This window comes from Atta cephalotes (assembly GCF_000143395.1).
Source record: "Atta cephalotes unplaced genomic scaffold scaffold00035, whole genome shotgun sequence".
In the NCBI taxonomy this organism is placed as follows: Eukaryota; Metazoa; Arthropoda; class Insecta; order Hymenoptera; family Formicidae; genus Atta; species Atta cephalotes.
Window position 1 is genome coordinate 316,411 of NW_012130099.1, and position 14,407 is coordinate 330,817.

The window sequence follows — 14,407 nt, forward strand, 5'->3', positions numbered from 1 at the left end:
GAGAGAGAGAGAGAGAGAGAGAGAGAGAGAGAGAGAGNGAGNAGAGAGAGAGAGAGAGGAGGGGGGGAGGGAGGGAAGGAGGTAAGCTAATTTAGCGTAACAATAAGAACGCGGACCAAAATACTTCATGTATCATAAATTTTAAAGATACAAGAACTATATTAACATAACATAAGAAGCTTTATAAAAAAAAAGAATAATATGAAATGTAATAAAGTTCAGATTGAAAGAACAGAGAAAGAGACAACACTCTCGAGATTTCGATATCTGACCTAAATTCAAAACACGATTGACATTATTCCGAAATACAGAAAAATACGGCAACAGCATGGAATCTTTTTATCGTGATTAGATATGTATTCGGTAAACAGATATTTCAGATTTTGTTTGCATTCTAATAAGGAAATAAAGAAACAAAATTTTTAAAAAGAAGAGTTTAACGAAGAACAAGATTTACAGTTTTAAGTGATCTTAAAATGTTAAAGAGTTAAGTTACATTTATAATAATAATATACGAAGATACAATATTAAACAATAACAAAAGACATTAAAATAACTGATAATTTCTATCAAACTTCTTATTGAAAAGTCGTCTCTAAAATTTAGGGTATAAATTTATAAATACAATAATGTAAGTGTACAAATATAATTTCTTCAGAAATTTGTATAATCATCGGAAGAAAAGTTATAAAGGTTCATATGTACGATATGTACATGACTTTTATAAGATCATCTTTCAAATTCAATACACGGATAATTTTGTCTAGTCTCCCGTTGCTATAGCCACGAAATGTTAGATAGTGTAATCATAAGTTAGACGATAACCTCCGAATTAATTTGCGCAGCTTGATTTTTTTATCGTGCGATGAACGTTACGGATTGACCTCGACGAAATCACGTGGATATAACTCGCGCACACGTTTTCTTTCCTTCTTGACGTTCGCACAATTCGGTCGAAAATGTATTTACGCGGTTGCACTCGAGGCCGTAGTCTCGACCGGCCAGGCACGAGAGTTATTATCGGGTGCGGTTATCAAAGTTGATAGATGATAGCGGGCGATGGCGTGCTAAATAATTTATGAGGGAACGAGTTAAACAATTTTCACGTCCGGTTTGATCGGCGGATCGTGTCGTCTTAATCTATTTTCGTTGCGTTCGCCTCGCAGCAGAATTGTGCATTTCCTCCTTAACGAGGGAAGCGGCTGTCTCTCGGCGTAACGCACTTGGCGCATAATGAACCTGACACGATGATAATGAGTCGACTAATTTCATGATATGAGCGAGACGTGCTTCGGCTCGGCGATGGATCTTCTGCTCATGATCGGGAGAGAATTTTTACATAATTACATCTTTCCTCTTTTGCATAATTATACAACCTGACGCAATGAGAAACGTCCGAAATTATACATAAATCTGCTATCATCCGGTTTTGTAAACAGAAATGAATCAAGCTTTAAAAAATACACATCGAAATATGTTATATAATTTACTTCTTGTCTCGTAACGTCGAAATTGTGCGTGTACTTCAAATCGCATTTAATTGGGATTATTAATTACTGCCGCTTCATTCCATTATGAAATTTGGCGCAAGTGAGCGCGGCGATTGGCCCGGCATTGACACGATAAAAGTATCATCGTTCATGACGATCCCTCAACCTGCCATTGCATCAGAGTGCTTATTATGGATTATAGATTATCAATAATGAGCGAGATGCGGAGCGGATGAGATGACCCGCGAATAAATAGCATCTAATTACGCTGATTAATGCCCAACCTCCGCGATTTTTCATCAGCCTCGACCACTTCAACGATCTTGAATCGATTCGCAAACAGTGCCTAATATCTACCATCAATAAATCTTAATTGACAAGCTCTTCGAAATAAACGTTGATCGAAATAAAATGCGACGTCAATGACTTTTATCTCTTGATCCTGCATTTTATATTGACACTTTTAATCCTCCAGTCGGTCTTTTACTTTAATCCTGCAATATCCGCGTGTCTTTATCGCCCAAAAATGTCATTCTGGAATTCATAATAACGATTTAATTTCTATATGTAACAAACGGTTTTGTTAAAATATAAAAATTTAGCTAGACACAGATCTACAAATAATTATGTTGGACTATTTAAATAATTATATTGGACAATCAAACTGGTTGTTAAAATGTCAAAATTATTTGCAGTACTAGGCTTTTTATTCATTCCCGTACCGAATTGCTTTTTTTTGAATAACCAAATTATAGAACGTATTCATTTTCCACTTCATTTCTGTTTTAAAAACATTCGTAGGAATTCCAGAAAATTTATATCGTAACTTTTATGTCACAACATAGATACACAATTCTAAACTCTTATTCACAAAAGAGTATCTTTTTATAATCTATAAAAATTAGAATGAAATCGAAATATCCACTAGATATTTTGATTTCATTTTATTAAAATATAATTGAGAAACTCAATAATGCCGCGCCTTTTTTTCTATCCGCTATGGTTTTTTACGAGAAATAAAACATCACTGCATCCATCTGGTGGCTATGCCGCATATTACTTGCAAATATGCGATTTTTTTCGTACATATTACGAATAGAATAAAAGACTTCTTTTGAAGTAACTTCGATTTCATTCTATAAGAAATAAAAAAATATGCTTCCATATTCTTTTTGAATTATCGGAAAGAAATTCTTTTTAAGTTATAACGATCATCTGTATTATTTGGGAAGCCTGAAGTAAAATTTGGCACGACAAAAATGTATTTTCTTTTACTTGTAACTATAAATATCTCGTTTGATTTTCTATCTATTTGAAAACTCTTAGAATCCTCAAATTATGAAACATTTAAATATGGAGTAAAATGTGAAATTATACAAATAAAATCTTTCACATTCGCGAACATAGTCAATATCAAAATTCTGCAATCATGGAGTTGAAGATTCCCCCACGAAGCGAGATTCTTCGTACTGCAATTGAGCATTTATTTCCATCTCCGTTTTACTCTGCATGAGAGTAAGATAACCCATGGAAGGAGGATTGCTGGCATCGCCTAGTCAATCATAATTCTCGATCTTTTATTCAATTCCGGCCATTAGCATGCATACACGCGGCATGGAACTGCCGATCCTCATCGGAGATATCGCCATCGGGGGATAGCGGATTGTCCTCGTAAAATCACTGGAATTTCATGTTTATTCAATACTCTGGGATGCCGAGATGCCTCGGAGTATGCCAGCGTGCTGCTTATCTCGCGCGTGCCTGGATAGGATGAGAAAGCGATTTTTGGTATGGGTCTCCGCTGCGAATCGCGCGTGGTTATTGCTCCTTGGACGTCTCGCCTGGAACCGACGCCATTTTAATCAATACCAAGGGGATTTTGCGCAATATCGGTGGTATTGTCGAATCGTTCTTCTCTGGCTAGATGATGAGTTAAACACAATCTTTTTCAATTAACATTTTAATAACTGCTTTACGTTACATGCAGTTTTTTCTCATATTTTATATTATACATTGATTCTTTTTATCATTTTTTAACTTTAATTTATATTTGATCTTTTTAATTAATTTTTTTTCAACTTTGCAATATTTTTATGTTTGTTTAACTTGTTTCCTTTTTTTCCGTATTAGCTTACGTGTTTAAGGCCACTTTGTAAGAACTCGATTCACTCGACGCCCGGCGAGATGTTTACCTTGCGCCGCGATTACAAATGGCGCGAAATTAAGATAAATTCGCGATCGTCCGCCATCGACGTCGTCCACCATTTTCGTGTCGCACGAACATAATAATTCCCGTCGAAAGTATACAGTACTTAATTCGATATCGATATCGATCACGCGCGAGATAGGCTGCCGCAAATTATAACGTTCTGCTGGCTGCCCGGATGCAGCGATCCGCCGATCGTTCGCCAAACTCCAACCTTTGAGAAAAAGGTAAATTATTACTTACATGATCATAGCTCTCTTATAATAATTAACAATAACAAGCGATAACAAAGCAGCCTTTCTGTTCTTATGTGAAATAAAATAAATTGAGTTTTAAAGCTATCAAATCGACAGTTCGTGACACTCGGCAGTGTTAAGAGTGTCGAGTGAGATTTGCAGATTTTTATAGTGATTATTAACATGATTGAGAGATTAAACTCTCCAGCCGAGTATTAAATCCGCAAAATCGACCCTCTCAAAAGTTCTTTCTTTTTATCTGTAAAATCTACCCCGGCGCGGCGATGTATGCTCACCGAGAGAGCGACTCTGGAATTACGTAGGTACAAACTCGCATTAAGAATTGTTACGTTGTTAGATTATGTCTAACAATGATGATTGCCGCTATAATCTCTCGCCGTTACTCGCGTCACGCTCGGCTTGACACCACCACGAACAAAAGGACGGCTTGCCAAGTGTGCGTGCGCGCGAATTCATCGATTTACATCGGCAAAGTGGCGAGCACGAAAGCGAGTGCCGCGACCGCGCCGGTGCAGCTGCTCGATCGGAGGAGAAGATTGAAGAGGAGTGCACACTTTACTACATGGTTAACTTCATTATCGGAACGCGCGCGTCGGCCGTTACAACTATGGGCCGCATTATTGCTTGGCGGTTAACGTAACTACTGCATTTGTTTTCGCTGCGAGACATGCACTTACACGATCCCGCCGCGCAGCAACAATAGCGCGCGCCGATTAAGTAATTGCGGGTGTTCAGCCTATGTCGCCGTTATCGTTTACTCTCTCGGCTCTTCTGTTCCTAAGCGTGCAGCGCAGCGCGCCACGGACCTTTAGATTCCTAATCTCCGAGGCATCGAATCCCAGGGACCTCTTTCTCGGATCATTACATTTTCATTCTTCAGAAGTTTCGCAGCATCAAACTTCTCGACTCCTCAAGATACCTTGAAGAGTGATTTGAATGCTTCAAATCCGAAAACTTCCTTTGTTGATTTATGAAGCTGGAAATTCCTAGATAGCTAACATCCCAGAGACAGCGTCAAGTCATTAAAAGAAAAATGACTATATTTATGAAGATAATTTTTATAAAAGATAAATCTTTTAAAATTGAAAAAATGTAGTAGACAGAGAGATAATTAACAGACGATAGATTTTGTTGCCAGAAATCTTAAAATTATTTATGTAAATGACTAAAAGATGACTAATTTTGGACATATTTTAGTTCGTTTCTAAGATTTCTTTTATTTTTAACTGTCTTGTTAGAAATCAGGAAGATAGGTAGAAGTCTCGCGGGACACCCTATATATGTACATATATGTGAGATATCTATTCATATAGCCTGTTATACACATAGACTGTATATAATTATATTTAAGAGATTAGTACGCAGTCCCGCCACGAGATGAGCGCACTTTTCGTAAGAAGAAAATGCTTAGGATCCTATAAAAAAGCGTATGTAAATCGAGATGGCAAATTTCAAAATCTTTTGGAAACTCACATACATTTTCGGAGTGTGCTTTTTTGAGCCTCTAAATGTATTTGATCACATTTTATAACGTGTGTATTTTAAAATGCAATGCTATAACTACATATAATAATATCTGGGCAAAAAAACTGAACATAAAACTGAATTAATTATCGTTTTCAATTTTCATACCACTATATATTATAATTATATAGTTATAATTATATATACTTCTATATAATTATATGTGGACATATTTCATATATAGTTTTGTATAATTATATATAATCGTTTATAGGTACATAATTATTATGTTTGATTTAAAACTATATTATTTTTATACCAAGTAACATGATTATAAATATATATATATATATTTAATATATATTTATATAGAAATTTTATGTTTTTTGGATTGGTTTATCTCTTTCTGAATACATGTTCTCCTTTTCAGGTTGCGATGGAGAATCGGATGAGGGTGGCAACAAGAGGCGAAGAAGCAGGACTAACTTCAACAGTTGGCAGTTGGAAGAATTGGAACGAGCCTTCCTGTCGAGTCATTATCCTGATGTCTTTATGCGAGAAGCACTGGCTGTGAGACTCGAACTAAAAGAGAGCCGCGTGGCAGTAAGTTTCTTTTTTCAGTCTTTTATTTATTTTGTTGTACATATCGCCGTTTCTTTAATCATATGTAAAAGAAATCAAAATAAGGAAGCTGACATTAGGAGCCTTTGATTCATAAATAAATGAAAAGTATATAGAATAAGTTAATTAGAAAACCTTAGACATTTCGATTAATCACTACGTTTCAACATTTTAGATCGACACGACTAATTTTATTCAATTCTGATTTACTTCGAAATGGAGTGTGAACTTAATCAACTTAGCTAGATTAAACTTTAACAAGATTTCCAGTTTAGTTAAAAGTGCTTAATATTTTTGTATACGGATGAGAAATAAAATTTCAAAATAATATTGAATTATTTGCGGAAATTTGTAATTCGAATATAATGCAAAAAGAAGATAAAAACGGAGAAAGTTAAGGAGGTAAGTAATGAAGAGATGCATCGGTGTCGAAGAAGAGAACGGATGTATGCGCTATTTGCGAGGCCTAACACGCGTGTCTAAGCGAATAAATATAAATATCCGCTTGAAAGACCTAAGGGTAACCGTATGTCCGACCGGCCGTGAAATTGAGAATTCACCCTTCGCGGTTCTGTTGAAGGATTCGGCTGGACTGTATTCGATGAACGCAGGCGTGAATTGTCCGAATACCGGAAGAAGGTCGGACACATCGAAAAGATTTAATGCCGTTTCGCGGAGTCTTAATGACATGTGTCTACACATTGCGATTATAGATTCTTAAAAGATCTGTGATAAGATCTTATTTTACATATATTATCCACTTTTACGCTCGATGTCCTATGTTATTATACCAAGATTTTATTTCCGTGAAAAATTAATCGTGCGTTTAGAATTTAATTTGTTAGTGTTGCAAATATTTATAATCAAAATGTGCTTTTTTATGTTAAATACTACAAAGATTATTTTGGACGATATCGCGTTATATTTCTAGGGTAGAATTCTGTTTGTTTCGTATGTTGCATACTTTTTACATATCGCACTCTGTAACTTTAAAAATAACACAACTCAAGAAAGTGAGTTTTGTGTTATTATCACAAAACTCTGAGTTAGGTAAATATTATCCTATCAATCATCTAAAGTTTATTAATTTATTGTTATAAAAAAATCGAAGCCATTAAAATAATTTAAAAAGATCATCATAATTCAAAAAGGCTGATAACAAAGATGGTTTAAAAATGATTGAAATCGTTGCACTTAAAAAAATGATCTTTAAATATTGTGAGACGAATATGATAAAAAATGACATTTCATCATGTTAAGAATACATTTTTTTGCCGATATTATTTGATTAGTTAATTAGTCAAGTTGAAAAATAGTTTTTTCTTTTTTTTGGAAAACTTATTTTTTTTAGGTGTGTCACTTTTGAAATATAAATATATAATACGTGTATTAATTAATTTATGTATATCATATTCTGATTCTTTTCTGCGTTATATGACACATAAATTTATAAATAGAGTTTTACCTCGAATTCCAGGAATTATAAAATTCCAGGAATTCTGAAGTGGACTTAAGTTTTTGAAAATACAAACCTTAAGTATTTGTTATGTATAAATAATTGAAAAGGTAAAAAGAAGGAAGATTGGCGAATTTACGAAAACATTATTGAAGAACAGTGACATTCCTACTGAAAAAAATCACGTCATACAGTTAGATGTAATTAAAACATGTAAATCACGTAACGGATTATTCCAAATCAGTATGTGATTTTAAAATTACGTATTTTGAAAAATCACATGACGATAATATGTTCTTTCTTCTTCTATCATTCATCCCATTTTTTAAAATTCGATAACTATAATATCACATAATGGATAAAATTATTTGTAATATCATGTGATTTTTCAAATTACATCATTTAAAAAAATCATAAATAAAATCATAAATAAAATCGTACTGATTTGGAACAATTCATTACTTAATTTACATGTTTTAATACATGATTTCATCATGTTTTGTTGTGACATGATTTTTTTCAGCAAAGATCCTATCGACGCTGATGTTATTTAAATGGACAATCGCTGAACGAATAAATCCGCGTCGATTTTGTACCCTTGAGTAGATCTCCAAAAGTAACGGACCAGATGGACTAACTACCCCCTCGAGACGAAGCTGGTAGGCCAAAGGCCGAATCGAAGCCAGAACCAACCCCCGGTTGTCTGTCGACCCTCGAAAATCTGATCCTGAAGTCATTTTAAATTCGTGTCTATCGCCTCATCGATCTTTGATAGTCGCCGTATACTGAATAAATCTGTGCGAATAAAATCTGCCGTGAGTCGGACCAAATTCGAAGCGGTTCAAGATTTGAGACTAATATTCTAATGTGTGCGTCAGAGCAAAAAGTGGCAAACAATATACGTAAGAACGTAAAAACTCTTCTTCATGACTTTCGTTCTACTGCTTCTTTTTATATCTATATTTTATTTCATTATTCATAAATCTTAGATTTTTTTCATTCTTTTGTTATGTCTTCTTATTTAGTTTTCATTTCTCTGATCAGATTTTGTAGTAATTGTATATTGCCAATAAAATCTACTAATTAATGGACTCTCAGAATTCAAACAATGAATTATAACTATGGCAAGTGAGAGTAAATAGGTATCGCAATAAACAGTATGCTATAATTAAAAATATGAAGTATTTAAAATTTATTATTATAATTATGATCAAATCGATCGAATGTTTCGGCTAATTTTCAGCCATTATCAGCCATATCATACTAACAAAAAAGAAATCGTTTAAACTCATACTCAAATTAGAATAAATTTTTCAAATATAATTAACGTCTCTTCTAAATCCATGTTTGAATAGTGCGACCGTTTATTATGATTTTGAACTAGTTTTGAACTAGTGCAATGAGTTAAAGTGAGACAGGTATAATGAAACAAACTATATTTGTTTCACTTTAATTTATTACACCAATGTACACCAATGTACACCAGTTCAGAACTTGAAGTGAGAAAAAACAAACCTTATATATTATAATTCTAGATTGACTAAATGCATCAATATGCGATCGAAAATGAACACATGAAAAAAAATCGATTATTTTTGGCTCGTATGTCACCTGTTACCTGATACATGGTCTACAATGGCAATAGCAGTAGTCGATGAGACTATAAGAGTAAGAAATTGACCAATCACAGTCGATTATTCTTCTCACATTCGACTGTGAGTCAATTTCTTACTCTGACAGTTCATCCACTACTACTCTATAGATCGCGCATGAAGTTAAAGTTTGCCTGATATAAAAGTTTCATAGTTTATATGAGTAGTATTCAACAGATCCTCATTATTTGAACGATATTGGGTTTGTAAAACTAAAATTGAAAGCTTTAGAAAACAATTTATAATATTAGCTTGAACATAATTAATGTGAATACGTATATACTTAGCAAAGATTTAGAATGGTAAACAGAGCTGTAATTGTATCTTCAGTGTTTGATTTTGGAAGAGATGGTACTGTAATATGTTCGATAGGGACAGATATACGCATTTGAGTGAGATAGAATAATAATGTAAAAAAATTAAATAGTGTTAAAAAGTCTGTATTGATTAAGTTCGATTGTTGCTCCAACATTCTTATCATGAATATTAATTTAATGAAAGAATATGCTGTAATAGTTTGCTTACAAATTATGTCAGTGATTGTTACATATTTTGTGTTAATTTTTTTTACATATAGTATTTGATTATTTGCTAACATATTCATCTTGTATTAAATTAACACAAAAATTTGAATAAACTGTTTAGAACAGGTGAAATTAATATGTTAAACTTAACACAAATTGCTTAAAATTTCAAGTTGTAACGCATTCAAATTATTGTTATTATTAATAGTTTTCTCGATAAAATATATTTGCGAGAGTGTTCATAGATTTGAGTGCGGATCGATAAACCTTGATCGATTGTCGATCGCGTTTATCTAGTTGTTGCGATATTCTGGAGGAGATGCGTCTGCAGTAGGACATACATTCACAGGGGTTATCGTACACAGTGATCGATGTTATCTAATCTGAGAGTTATTCCCTGTCGTGGGGAAGCACCATCGAAAGGACGCACCGGCTGTGTGACATCATGTCACATTGTGTCACCGCTCAGCCGGGTTATCGTCTCCGTCATCGTGCCGCTCCAGCAAAATCTGATCCGATCCCTCGTTCATGATCGAAGGAGAGATCCGAGAAGTACTCTGGGATCAATATTTCTCGACGCGGGTATTACGAACGATCTCGCGTTATCGCGACGTGGACCCCGTTTCACGTTTATTACGCGCGCGAAATTCGTATGCGCAAGTCGCAGACCGGTCGTAAATAACATCGGGGACACCATGCGTTTTGATTTATCGTGAAAGAGCTCGTGAGCACGACAATCGCTATTATCAAGGTGCTATTTGCATCCGACGACGAGCCACGACGAGTTTTCGCGACTCGATCTACGGCTGGTGAAACGGCGAGCTTGTAAAATGTTGAACCGATCGTATCTGTCCTGGATGTATCCAGAGAGAGAGTTTGAGGGATTCGAATTTTCTCGAAATTATTTTATTTATTTTTTAATTTTTAATTATAAAAAAAAAACTTTACTTTTGATTTCTCCTTATAGATATTATTTAACTTTGAAACAAAATGATTAATTATTTATTCTGAGAAAGGTTTGTTATTCAGTACGTATAATATTCAAAATAAATAATTTCTAGTATTAAATTAGTCAGTATCAATCTGTAAAAGTCTTTTTTATCATTCTATCTTATTTATCATTCCTCTTTTTCTTTTTATTTAATTTTAATGTATCGCCACTACGTTACTTCTCTACAGAAGAATTGTGAGTTTACTATTTCCATAAGGGAGTGCGAATCTGCACACTGTACAGCATAGAACAATTTTGCAAACGCGGTCGATTTGTATTATATATATAAAAATAATAGGAATAAATTGGGTAACTGAGAGTAATTGAGAGTCAAACGATAATTGGAACACAATTTGTTTATTATATGCATTCTTTTTAACAATAAGACAGTGTATCAAACAATGTTTCAGAGTCATTCCAAGCCATCTTCAGTGAACAAATGTAAAAATTTATTGTTTCTCAAGCTCCAAATAGGGAAGAAATGAGTATATTATTCACGCCGGTTGCCAAATTAAGTGGCTTAGATCCTGCTATATGTTCATATGAACTTTTTTTTTCATGTTTTAGTGTTGAGAACTCGACCCCGTTTGTTACCTTATTTTAGTTACATCCCTGTATTGCAAAATATGGATATACGACTAGATCAACAAAGCGTGGTAATATCCATATAAAAATGTCCTCATATAAAAGTTGGATGACTATAGTTACCCTTAGTATACAATGAACTTGCTCGGTGACTATAGTCTCTTAAATAATGAATGTTCGGCATTTAGATGATTATTCGTAGTTATCCTTAATAGCGAAAGGAATAATATTTGGTAATACTTTTTCATACAGAAAGTCTTTTTATATCTTTTCTCAATTAAAAAAAATTTCTTTTCATAGGAAAATTATCATGAATATTTTGTATGTAATAATGATAATATTTACTTTCATTATATCTTTTAAGTTTATATGAATTTAGTAATTTTACATATAGAAAATTATGCTGAATAAAATGGGAAATTTTCTTTTCATTTTATAAGTTTATCATGTATTAAAAAAAAATTTAAGAAAATTTTGAACTTTTTAGTGCTTAAAGTTGTTAAATGCTTAAAGTTTTCTCTATAAAATAGGTTTTTTTTAAATAATTCTAAGATTTTTTGTTACTTGATTGTGAGTTATTACGGATTAAATGAAAGAAGTACTTTGATTTTTATTGTTTATATCCTCCATTAAAAATAATCGTATTATAATTAAAAAATAAAGTTTTAAAGCTTTGTTCTATCGGAATGGTATAATTGCCAAATTTTTTTAAAGACATGTTTTAACATACATAAAATGAATGAACTTTTTTGTGCTAACATCGTTTTTTTCCATTCAAGATCACGAATGAGAAGAAGATATTGTAAGCTTGAAAAAAGTATTTGAAAAACATTTCATTAACGTAAAGATTCCTGTTTATGTAATACAACTGAATTGATAAGAACTCCCCTCGAAGAAAGTTCTGGATACGCCCATCATTTCTACTACCCATGATTTCTACTACACATGACGCGATTATTCTATGATTTTATATTATATATTACGAGTTATTATTTACAGAGTGTTATTATTTGCGATTAGCAGCAGAGCTTGGTTTACAAAATCGTTATTTTTTTTAATAGAAAGAGAGAGAGATAATGCAATTAATTAGACAATATTTGAAACAATTATTTGACTTCCTTCTGCACACATTTACTTCTTGCATTTTTCGAACTCATTTTATATAAAGTACCAACCGATTAAGTGCTTCCCATTGTGATAAGAACAAGAAGTCCATAAGGCGAAGGGTTAATTACAGTATACAACAATTTAATCAGTCAAATGACAGCACTTTTATCGGGCGTGGAAAACATCGTTTATTAATTGACGGAAACATAATTACATTAGAATGCATTATCTTTCCCGACAAACTCTGTATGAACGATTATGGTTATCGGCGACGATGTCGCTTCTTCGAGTTTTTGCTGCCATAAAGATACGCTTTATGCATGTCAAGCCAGTTGTGCGCTTACAATGTAAGTATCTTCTCGACGATGCTCACATGCTGCTGCACGAGAAGAAAAACTGTGTTATTTAGTCCGACGGAACATGAGATCAGTCTCTCTTAAGATAGAAATAGCTTGTTAAATCGCTATCGGTTGATAATTCCTGACGAATAGCCGCACTAATGCCTGACTCGTATTTCCCACGTATCATGTTAATGTAATGTGTTACAGCTGTGCCTGATTCTGAACTGAGACATGCAGGACGCCTCGTGAAGTTTGCGGTTAAGGTTTTGGAGCGATATTCCTCGACGAATTCGAGAATGATCTTTTCTATCGGTATCTTTCTATCGGGAAATTTATTGAACGCCATTACCATCTACAATTTTGGAATTTTCAATATTGAATCTGTTTTTGAATCTGTTTTTTGCTTTTGATTGTGTTTTCAAAATAAAATCTATGGTATTCTTTTTTATTAGATTTTTTTCTTCTAATTGGAAGTAAAATTACGATGATTTAATAAAAAAATTTCTTTGATACTCGATGGTATCATGAATTATCGTTTTTCTGCAGATTACGGTATTAAATAATGAAATAAGTAATGAAAATTAGAACTGCCAGGTTGGAGTTATCGACATAAAATGCAACGACACCCAGATATTATCGGACTGAAAATTACTTTATTAACTGTAGTAGGAATTTAACCCTGTAAGAATCGTGCGGCTGAGCTATGTCGATTAGATGTATGCATAGCCAAAGATCCTTTACGTTGATTTTTAAGGATATTAAAAAAAAGTTATTAATTTTTTAGAATAAATATATTTATATAATAACAATTAAATATTATATAATAACAATTAATATTTTATTTGTACATGTGTAGAGTGAATCACAAGCATGTTTTAAAACTTTATAAGAGTGGATTAAAAGGAAGAAATTCTTGAATAAAAAGGAAGAATATTCCTACGAACATTAGATCGTAAATGCTTTGTTGTCGAAACAATAGACACAAATAGTATGAGTATTATGACTCATTTTATCACATATCTTTCAAAACAAGTAAATAACAAAACATAAATATTTACAAAATAATTTGAAGAATATGATTCAAGCTTAATACATCTCGAATACAGAAATCGATAACACGTAGGTTAGATTTTTAAATATTACTTATTTTTCTGAGGTTAAACACAGTAGAGTTCGTGCTGAAAATCGTAAAGCTAGAAAATTAAATAGCGTAAGCGCGTGCGATGGATTCTAAATAGACCCGTCGAAGTAATCGAATTAATTACGATCGCCTGAAGTTTAATCGCGAATAACGAGGACTCGTGGATAGTGACGGGAAGTAGAGACAAACGAGCGCTTTGGGCTCGTTTGGGGGTTCGTAAAGTATCCTGGAGTCGAAGAAAGTTTCATAAAGCTACGTGACGCGAGAAAGGTGTTTCAGGGAGTCGCGAGGGGATCTATTGATCTTCGGCTCGCGTGAGTTCAGCGCCGCTCGCCGGCAGGGCGGTACAACTAATGTCTTCATCTTTCCCCTCACAGCCACCCCTCTTCCGCCTCGCGAGAGAGAGAGAGAGAGAGAGAGAGAGAGAGAGAGAGAGAGAGAGAGAGAGAGAGAGAGAGAGAGAGAGAGACGACGACGACGACGTACGCGTACGTACGTACGTACGTACGTCGTACGTACGTACGTACGTACGTACGTACGTACGTACGTACGTACGTCGTACGTACGTCGTA

At 33.8% G+C, this 14,407-nt stretch overlaps 1 protein-coding gene across 1 annotated transcript in view; it reads left to right on the forward strand.

Moving 5' to 3' along the window:
• Nucleotides 1-14,407, forward strand: part of LOC105621603 (zinc finger homeobox protein 4-like) — a 43,003-nt gene that overhangs the window by 25,850 nt on the left and 2,746 nt on the right. Inside the window, exon 2 of the mRNA XM_012203071.1 lies at nucleotides 5,848-6,020. Within this exon, the coding sequence (XP_012058461.1) occupies nucleotides 5,848-6,020 (173 nt within the window). The remainder of the gene's footprint in view (nucleotides 1-5,847; nucleotides 6,021-14,407) is intronic.